The sequence below is a fragment of the Mandrillus leucophaeus genome, unplaced genomic scaffold (assembly GCF_000951045.1).
Source record: "Mandrillus leucophaeus isolate KB7577 unplaced genomic scaffold, Mleu.le_1.0 Scaffold196, whole genome shotgun sequence".
NCBI classification, from domain to species: domain Eukaryota; kingdom Metazoa; phylum Chordata; class Mammalia; order Primates; family Cercopithecidae; genus Mandrillus; species Mandrillus leucophaeus.
Genome location: NW_012101987.1, coordinates 2,431,747 through 2,442,584, shown reverse-complemented (window position 1 = coordinate 2,442,584; position 10,838 = coordinate 2,431,747). Strand labels below are relative to the sequence as shown.

Below are 10,838 nucleotides of genomic sequence, written 5' to 3'. Positions count from 1 at the left end.
CATGGCCCCTTGCTCTAACATCCTTGAAATTACTTGTAAGGAGAGATAGGGGAGTGCTCTGGGTATTACCCATCCTGTAATAATTTGTAGTCTCTTCCTATAAAAGAATATGGGTTAGAATTCCTGTAAAGGAAATCTGGCGTATAAATAATATCTAGCCGCAAGCGCACTCCAGAAGCCCGGGTCAGAATCAGTTCAGATAAAAATCTAGATCAGACGAGAGCCAGGGGACATCTTCCACCGGTCTCCGCTGGCTGTCCTACAGCGTGTCCGCCAGGACTGCGTCAGTTTCAGGCCTCGCGAGTCACAGATACAGGTTCAGAACAGACACAGACAGACAAACAGAGACGAGCCGGCGCACCTATCAGCAGATCGATCCTAGTAGATCCGTTGACCAGGGGTCTGGTGGGCTTGGGGAATCCCGGACAAGCCCCCAGATGTTATGCCCAGACCGTTTGTTCCCCAAAGAAGACCACGAGAGTCCAGAGTCAAAGCCAAGCAGCAAGGATCTTTTACTGCAAGTTCGAACTTGGTCTCTCCATTCCACAGCATACAAGAGGGCCCCGAACAATGCGAGTGCTTGCCTTTTATAGCCCAAGGTAAATAGGATAGTAAAGTTACAGAGGAACAAGGGAATTCTTTTGGTTACAGCATTACAATTGGTTTACATTTTAAGTTATACATTTAGTAGTTTTTCTATTGGTTCCCGCGCTTTCAGTAAAACTACAAATGGCTGTGTCCTTATCGGGGATTTTCCAGGTGGTGTTTGTACTGGGCTCAGGAAGTTGACAGATATATGGTGGGATGTGTTTGTATTGGGCCTGTTTGAGTTGAGAGATATATGGTGGGATGTGTTTGTACTGGGCCTGTTTGTGTTGAGAGATATATGGTGGGATGTGTTTGTACTGGGCCTGTTTGAGTTGAGAGATATATGGTGGGATGTGTTTGTACTGGGCCTGTTTGTGTTGAGAGATATATGGTGGGATGTGTTTGTACTGTTGAGCCTGGGGCTGAGGAATGTGCCTGATTTCTTTCAAGACCACGCCACTGCACTCCAGCCTGGGCAACAAGAGCGAGACTCCATCTCAAAAAATAAAAAATAAAAAGAAAGAAGAAAAAAAAAATTAAGAAGTTCTTTAAAACAAATGAGAGCAAAGATGTAACATACCAGAGTTTCTGCAACACAGCTAAGGCACTGTTAAGAGGGAAATTTATACCACAAAATGCTCAAATCAAAAACAAACAAAGATCTGAATTTAACAACCTAACATTATAAATAACAAAATAAGAGAAGCAAGAGAAAATCAACCACTAAGCTAGCAGAAAAAATAACCCAAATCATATCAGAACTGAAAGAGATTTAGACATGAAAAGTCATACAAAAAAGAAAAAAAAAAACCAAGAAATTTAGGAGTTAAAGTTTTTGAAAAAATTAGCAAGACAAATAAACCACTAGCAAGATTAGTGAAGAAAAAAAATCCAAATAAACACAATTAGAAATGACAAAAGGGACATTACCACTGACCTCACAAAAATACAAGTAACTATTGAAGTGAACACTTCTATACACACACACACACACACACACACACACACACTTCTTTTCTAAAAGAAATGGATAAATTCCTGGACAAATACATCCTCCCATAACTGAACAACTACAAAGAATCCCTAAATAGACCAATAATAAGCTTCAAAATTGAATTAGTAATAAATAGTCTACCAACCAAAAATAAAAAAAGCCCAGGACCAGACTAATTCACAGGTGAATTCTACCAGATGTACAAAGAAAGGCTGGCATTATACCTTCTAAAACTATTACCAAAAATTGATGAGGGACTTCTCCCCAGCACGTTACATAAAAACAGCATTATTCTGATACTAAAACCTGGCAGAGACAGGCTGGTGGCTCACGCCTGTCATCCCAGCACTCTGGAAGGCAAAGGCGGGCGGATCATGAGGTCAGGATTTCGAAACAAGCCTGGCCAACATGGTGAAACCCCATCTCTACTAAAAATACAAAAAATAAGCCGGGCATGGTGGTGTGTGCCTCTAATCCCAGCTACTCAGAGGTTGAGGCAGGAGAACTGCTTGAACCTGGGAGGCGGAGGTTGCAGTGAGCCGTTATCGCCCCATTGCACTCCAGCCTGGGAGACAGCGTGAGACTCCATCTTGGAGGGAAAAAAAAAATCCGGCAGAGACAAAACAAAATAAGAGAATTTCAAGCTAATAACTTTGATGAACATTGATGCGAAAATCCTCAACAAAATACTGGCAAAGCAAATCCAGCAGCACATCAAAAAGCCAATTCACTATGATAAAGTAGGCCTTATCCCTGGGATGCAGGGTTGGTTCAACATACATAAATCAATAAATGTGATTTATCACATAAACAGAACTACAGGTGAAAACCACAAGGTTAATCTCAATAGATGCAGAAAATGCTTTCAATAAAATTTAACACCCTTTATGTTTAAAACCCTCAACAAACTAGGCATTGAAGGTATATACTTCAAAATAATGAGTTATGTATGACAAATCCACAGCCAACATACTGAATGGACACAAACTGGAAGCATTCCTCCTTGAAAACTGGCACAAGACAAGGATGTCTTCTCTTACCACTTCTATTCGACATAGAATTGGAAGTCCTGACCAGAGCGATCAGACAAGAGAAAGAAATAAAAGGCATCCAAACAGGAAGAGAGAAAAATCAAACTATTTCTGTCTGCAGATGACATAATTCTGTATCTAGAAAACCCTATAGTCTTGGCTGAAAAGCTCTTTAAACTGACAACAACTTCAGCAAAGTTTCAGGATACAAAATAAATGTATAAAAATTAGCAGCATTCCTGTACATCAACAACGCCCATGCCAAAAATGAAATCAAAAACCAATTCACAATTGCTACAAAAAGAATTAAATATCTAGAAATAAGCAGGGATATAAAAGATTTCTGGAACAAGAATTACAAAATACTTCTTAAAGAAGTCAGAGATGACACAAACAAATGGAAAACTATTTTATGCTCATGGACACAAAAGATCAATATCATCAAAATGGCCATACTGCCCAAAGAAATTTACAGATTTAATGCTGTTCCTATCAAACTACCAAAAACATTTTTTTAACATAATTTAAAAAAAAAAAACTATTTTAAAATTTATATGGAATTGGCCAGGCGCAGTGGCTCACACCTGTAATTCCAGCACTTTGGGAGGCCGAGGCGGGTAGATCACCTGAGGTTAGGAGTTCGAGACTGACCCGACCAACATGGAGAAACCCTGTCTCTACTAAAAATACAAAAAAAAATTAGCTGGGCAGAGTGACGCGTGCCTGTAATCCCAGCTACTTAGGAGGCTGAGGCAGGAAAATTGCTTAAACCTGGGAGGCAGAGGTCGCCATGAGCCAAGATCATGCCATTGCACTCCAGCCTGAGCAACAAGAGTGAAATTCCATCTCATTTAACAACAACAACAACAACAAAAGAGCCTGAATAGCCAAAGTAATTATAAGCAAAAAGAAAAAAGTTGAAGGCATTACATTAATTGACTTCAAATTATACTAAGCTACAGTAACCAAAGCAATACTAGTACAAAAACAGACTCATAAACTAGTACAGTCTTATAGACCAAGGCCAAAAAATAGCCCAGACATAATAGCACACACCTACAACCATCAGATATTTGACAAAGCTGACAAGAAGAATGTGGAAAGAATTCCCTATTAAATAAATGGTGCTAGGTAACTAGCTAGCACTATGTAGAAGACTGAAACTGAACCCCTTCATTATACCATATAAAAAAATCAACTCAAGATGAATTAAAGGCTTTAATGTAAAACTTACAGTTATTTAAAAAAAAAAAAAAAAAACCCTGAAAGATAACCTAGGACATGCCATTTTAGACATAGAAACTAGCAAAGATTTCATGATGACGATACCAAAAGCAAATGCAGCAAAACCAAAAATTGACAAATGGAACCTAATTAAACAAAAGAGCTTCTTCACATCAAATATATATATATATCAACAGGGTAAACACACAACCTACAGAATAAAAGGTATTTGCAGACTATGCTACTAAAAAAGTTCTAATATCTAGACTCCATAAGGAATGTAAACAAATTTACAAGAAAAAGCAAACAATCTTATGAAAAAGTAGGCAAAAAACACGAACAGATGCTTTTCAAAAGACATACATGTGACTAACAAGCACATGAAAGAAATACTCATCACTAATCATTAGAGAAATGCAAAGAAAAACCACAATGACATACCATCTCAGACAAGTCAGAATGACTATTATTAAAAAGTCAAAAAATGACAGATGGTGGCAAGGTTGTAGAGAAAAGAGGATACTTATACACTGCTGGTAGGAGTGTAAATCAGTTCAACCATTGTGAAAAGCAGTGTGGCCAATTCCTCACAGAATTAAAAACAGAATTACCATTTGACCCAGCAACCTCATAAATGGGTATAAACCCAAAGAAAGTTAAGTTATTCTGTCATAAAGACACATGCACATGCATGTTCACTGCAGCACTATTTACAATAGTAAAGACACAGAATCAATCTAAATGCTATTCAATGGTAGACTGAATAAAGAAAATACTGTTCAGTTGTCATGGTGGCTCATGCCTGTAATCCCAAACTTTGGGAAGCCAAGGAAAGCAGATTGCCTGATCTCAGGAGTTTGAGACCAACTAAAGCAACATGGGAAAACTCCATTTCTACAAAAAACACAAAAAGAAAAACTAGTCAGGTGTAGTGGTGTATGCATGTAGTCTAAGCTACCTGAAGGGCTGAGTTAGAAGAATTGCTTGAGCTCAGAATGTTGAGGCCATACTGAGCCAAGATCATGCCAATGCACTCCAGCCTAGGTGACAGAGTGAGACCCTGTCTCCACGAAAAATAAAACAAAAATTTTAAAAATACATTTGGTACATGTACATCATGGAATACTGTGTGGCCATAAAAATGAACAAGATAATGTTCTTTGCAGCAACATGGATGGAGGTGACACCCATTATCCTTAGAAAACTAATGCAGAGGTCAGGTGCGGTGGTTCACACCTGTAATCCTAGCACTCTGAGAGGCCAAGGCAGGCAGATCACGAGGTCAGAAGTTCGAGACCAGCCTGGCCAATATGGTGAAACCTCATCTCTACTAAAAATAAAAAAATTAGCTGGGTGTGGTGGCAGGCACCTATAGACCCAGCTACTTGGGAGGCTGAGGCAGGAGAATCACTTGAACCCAGGAGGGGTTCAAGTGAGCTGAGATTGTGCCACTGCACTCCAGCCTGGGCAACAAGAGCAAAACTCTGTCTCAAAAAAAAAAAAAAAAAAAAAAAAAAAAAGAAGAAAAAAGAAAAAAAAAAAACAGCTGAATTTGTCTTCACTGGTCATAGTAAAATACTTCTTAATCAAATTTTACTTAACTTTATTTCCTTCCCACAGACTACTGAACTTTGAGCTACCATCAGTCTGAATAAACATATGACCCCATTTTATATCCCTCCTAAGAACATTCTGACTTCAGGGTAAAACATTCTCTGATCTAGAATCTGATTTTATAACCCTCCATTTGCCATTATTCTCCCATCATCTTTCTAACCTTGTTAGCTCCTCTCTATGAAGGAAAGTCTTTGTCTGTCTTTGCAGTCCTTAAATATCTTACAGTTTATACTTATTTCTGTTGCAATACTTATTTGGAACTCAAATTGTTTTTACATAAATCAAACTTTGTTTTTATTTTACAAAGTCTATTTTTTTTTTTTTGAGACGGAGTCTCGCTCTGTCACCCAGGCTGGAGTGTAGTGGCGCAATCTCAGCTCACTGCAACCTCCACCTCCCCGGTTCAAGTGATTCTCCTGACTCAGCCTCTCGAGTAGCTGGGATTACAGGCATGTGCCACCATGCCCAGCTAATTTTTTGTATTTTTAGAAGAGACAGGGTTTAACCGTTGTTAGTCAGGATGGTCTCGATCTCCTGACCTTGTGATCTGCCCGCCTTAGCCTCACAAAGTGCTGGGATTACAGGCGTGAGCCACCATGTCTGGCTGAAGTCTAAAAACTGCCTCAAAACAGTAACTTCATCTTCAGTAAGATGCCCCCAGGTTTCTTCCATCTTAATCTTAACTGCATCTGCCTGTGGGTCCCCAGCTTCCCAGGGTTCTGTAGCTTCTCTCAGGATAAAGCCTTCTTCCATGGCTGGGGTGAGCAGGCTGGGACATCTACAGGGGAGGCTACCCAGAAAGAACTAACTGGGCTTTTAATAACCTCCTTCTGCAGGCTCAACAGTAGCCTTAGCTTGGAGCCACTGGGCTCAAGCTTTAATATCCATGTCATTCGCTTGGTGTTTGAAACTAAGTGTTTGAAAAACCCTGCAAAATTACTCAAACACAACGTTCATATGAGAAAAGAAAATTTGGCCGGGCACAGTGGCTCACACGGGTAATCCCAGCACTTTGAGAGGCCGAGGTGGGCAAATCACCTGAGGTCGAGAGTTCAGGACCAACCTGACCAACATGGGGGAAACCCTGTCTATACTAAAACACAAATTTAGCCAGGCGTGGTGGCACATGCCTGTAATCCCAGCTACTCAGGAGGCTGAGGCAGGAGAATCACTTAAACCCGGGAGGCAGAGGTTGCGGCGAGAAGAGATCGCACCATTGCACTCCAGCCTGGGTAACAAGAGCAAAAACTCTGTCTCAAAAACAAAAAGAAAATTTTACAGTGCTTACATTTCACACCTCAACAAGAAAAGCAAAAACATCTATTCTTTTCAAACAATAAATATATTATTATATTTTTCCATTAAAAATCAGGTAGTAAACAATTAGTCACATGCAAACACTTCTAGGAAGTACCAAGTTTCATCTTATAAAATTTAGCATAAAACTCAGAAATCGAAACAACAGGATAAAGAACAGAAATATTCATGGTTACAAATCTACCCTGCAAGAAGAGGAACTGATGTTTTCATGAATCCATGTAACTCACCAATTATTTACCACATTTTATTGTGGAAATGTGTTCATTTTCTACAGTCAAAATGGAAGATCTTTCCTTACTCTCCTTGGTAGCATTCTAAACGCTAAGTCTTGGAAGTCTGTTTGAAAATACCTAGCCATAAAAAACACACCTGAGAAAATTCCCTAATTCACTCTGAAAAAGAAAAAGGTACATGAGAATTTTTAACGAAGGAATATGTGATTCGATTTTTTTTGAAACCCACCACTTGTATGCCCTTTGTAAATATTTTTGCACCTTTCAATCTCTAATAATAAAAATCAATTTACAGTTAAAAAACTAAAGTCCATATAAGTGAACTAATCCTTTCAAGGTGACAAACCCAGGGAGGGGCAGTGCTGATTAGAAAACAGATGATGTGTCTAACTCATGTGTCAAGTCAGGCCATCCAATCACTTTAGAGATTCTCCCACCCCATCCTGCTCCCTTAATACTCCATGACCACCCTCTCAGTAGTGGTCCAGTGAGTGCCGTGAGTGCCCCAGTGAGTGCCGTAAGTGCATTTTACTTTGCAAGTTCTTGCACCATCTCTCTGGGGTGAGGTTTGTTTTTTTTTTCTTTCTCCCTTACTTTTTGTATACTATTTTCCTTTTCTACATACATTAGAGAATTCAGGGAGCAGAAATTATTTGTTTTTCTCTCAATATTAGCATCTAATTGGCGGATCAGCAGTGTCTCCAAAAAATGGAAGCTGAGTTGAGTGAAGACAATCTTAACATCTTGAGGGGTTAGCTTTTCAAAGGAAGAGTACACCAGGAATTTATCTCAGCCCCTGGGCATCCACCTGCTCCCTTGAGAAGCCACTTCATACCTCAGGTTATCCTATGATAAAAAATGACCCAGGAACTAATATTCATTAGACACTCCAGCAGACACAGCCATGGTTGATATCTTGATTTATTCACAGACAGTACTGAAACCCAAGACCAGGAAAAAACTAAAGCGTGGCTGAGGACACATGGCCCCACGAAAATTAAAAAAAAAAAAAAAAAACCTTGACCCCAAAACATTCTCATAAAATTTGTGCCTGGAGAATATCAAAAGAATTATTATTTGCTTTTTTCTCATGGGATATATTTACAACAGAAAATCAATCTTTTTAAATGAGCCATCCAGTGCCTTGTCAAAAAATGATTAATGAAATTACGATATCAGAAATGTACACTAAAAGACAAATAGTTAATAATGTGAATTAGGGAGGAGAAGTTGGCATTTAGGATCGTCAGAAAAAAATTGGAAGTTTGGTATTTTTCTGCGAGCCAGAGTTAGGCTGGAGGAATGAGTGGTGTGGAGCAGACTTGAGATCCTGTTTGGGACACATGTAAAAAGTGCAGGGGGCAGATGGGTTCCCTGTGAAGTGTGAAAATAGTTAAGTGGCAGGCAATTAACTAGAGGTGGCTCTAGTCCCTGGATTCCTACTTTTATTTATTATTATTTGGAGAGGGAGTTTCGCTTTTGTTGCCCAGGCTGGAGTGCAATGGCATGATCTCGGTTCACCGAAACCTCTGCCTCCAGCGTTCAAGTGATCCTCCTGCCTCACCTTCTGGAGTGTCTGGGATTACAGGCATGCACCACCACACCCGACTAATTTTATATTCTCAGTAGAGATGGGGCTTCTGCGTGTCAGGCTGGTCTCGAACTCCCAACCTCAGGTGATCTGCCCGCCTTGGCCTCCCAAAGTGCTGGGAATACAGGAGTGAGCCACCAGGCCCGGCCTTGGATTCCTACTTTAAAAAATCTAACTTAAATGTTGTTTTTTTCCCTGATAAATTACTACATTAGGGGAAACGAAATTCTGGCTTAAACAGCAAACAGCTATAAACCGCCAATTAAGTTCTGACTACATAACCAGCAAATCTGTAAGGTCAAGGTGGAAATTAAGAAACTGCGTAACTGTACCTAACCTATTATTGAATTTGGATTTTTGCATCATGCACCTTATAAGTCTTTTCTTCCAGCCCCTCCTATGGACCACAAACTACAACCCATAGCTGGGCGCTGCACAATTTTAGAACTACATTTTGATTAAATTCTTCAATATTTTTGCGGAGACTCCCACGCATTTTTAATAGAAGAAAAGAGAGGCCGGGTATGGTGGCTCACACCTGTAATCCCAGCACTTTGGGAGGCCGTGGCCAGCCTGGCCAACACAGTGAAACCCCGTCTCTACTAAAAATACAAAAAATTAGCCAGGCGTGGGGACGGGCACCTGTAATCTGTTACCCAGGAGGCTGACACAGAAGAATTGTATGAGCCCGGAAGGGGGAGGTTGCAGTGAGCCGAGATCGCGCCACTGCACTCCAGCCTGGGCAACAAATCAAGACGCCATCTCAAAAAAAAAAAAAGACGGAAGGAAGGAAGGAAGGAAGGCAGAAAGGCAGGAAGGAGAAAATAAAGAAAAGAAAATAGAGAAAAGAGAAACTGGGAACCCCATGGACCAAAGCTCTTCCCATTCATGAAATGGCACCCCGAGTCAGGGTTCTCCCCATGACCCTCCCGTGGTCCCTGCACAATCTAGGAGAGACGCGGCGCCGCAGGGGTAGAGCTGCCCAGAAAGGGCTCCAGGCCAGGGCACAGTCACTACCCAGGGAAGAGACAGGACGCCTGGGGTCCGGCTATCAGCGCAGCCGCCATCTTATGGTTGAAGGGGACTGAGGCCGAGCTGGGCAAGGAGAACTCCTGGCGCAGATTGTGGAACTGACTGCGGGGAGGCCTGAGTCCCACCACAGCCTCTTCTTGCCTGTTCCAACCAGCCTTTCCCCTCTTTCGGGATGTCGGACCCTGCACTCTTACCATTTCTAGGCTTCCGGGGGGTCCTGGCGTCTTAGCAGTGGATGTCCAAATACCTGCAGGTCACAGGGCCACAGAGGCTGAGCCTCTAGGAGCAGAGGACACAGAGCACTGACGACGAGATCTGGAGCTCTGGGTGCAGCGAGAGACAAAGGCCCCGCCATATCCCGGAAGCCGCCCTTTCCGCTCCAGCTGCGTGCCTGATTGGACGGTTTCTAGCCCAGCGTCCCTGATTGGATGACGTTTAAGACCCGTCCCTTCAGGCCCTGATTGACAGAAGATATGATTAGATGCTGGGCTGAATGAAGAAAGAGTGAGGGCCTAGACTTGCAGCCTTTTCAGGCAGGGCTTCCTCCCTGAGCGGAGCCAGGCCCACCCCCAGAGGTATTTGCCTTTAATCTTGTGTATAAGGTTATATAAATTTATAAATAATATGCTATACGTCCATTCACAAATGAAAATAAGATATGAAGAAAATAGATTGGAGGCAAACTTATTTTGCTATTTAACTTTAACCCTAATGGTCAGGCTGTTATCTGATTTCTTCTGTGGTGTGGGTGACTGTATGAGGGTAAGCACCAGTCACATTCATACATGTCTACCTGTATTTCTGCGTTAATCAACATGATCTTACCAGACATCCAACTTTAAATCAGGGGAAAAAAAATCAATACCTTTAGGGTGCCCACTGTTAGAAGGTAACTAGTAATCAACCTGTCATTAAATCCTGGCATCCTGTCTGCACTGGGTGCGTGTATTAGTTAGCTATTGAAGCATAACAAACTATCCGAAACTGATTAGCTCATTATTGAAATGGTCAGCCATTTAGGCTGGGCTCAGTGAGGCCATTCTTCTGGTCTCAGCTGACCTCCTCCAGACATATGTCATCAGCTGCTTGTTGACTAAGTAGCTGTGCTTCTGGGGGTGAGCTTCTGCTTCTCGACCTGTCAACAGGGACACCTTGCTTTTTCTCATAATATCTTATCCTTCAGCTGGCTAACAGAGGCTTTTTCCATG

At 41.4% G+C, this 10,838-nt stretch overlaps 1 protein-coding gene across 1 annotated transcript in view; it reads right to left on the bottom strand.

The window, feature by feature from the left end:
- Positions 1–10,006, bottom strand: part of LOC105538644 (zinc finger protein 85-like) — a gene marked incomplete at its 3' end in the record, with an annotated part of 53,703 nt that extends 43,697 nt beyond the window's left edge. Inside the window, exon 1 of the mRNA XM_011978545.1 lies at positions 9,825–10,006. Coding sequence (XP_011833935.1) covers positions 9,825–9,827 — 3 coding nt within the window. The remainder of the gene's footprint in view (positions 1–9,824) is intronic.
- Between the last annotated feature and the right edge of the window lie 832 nt (positions 10,007–10,838).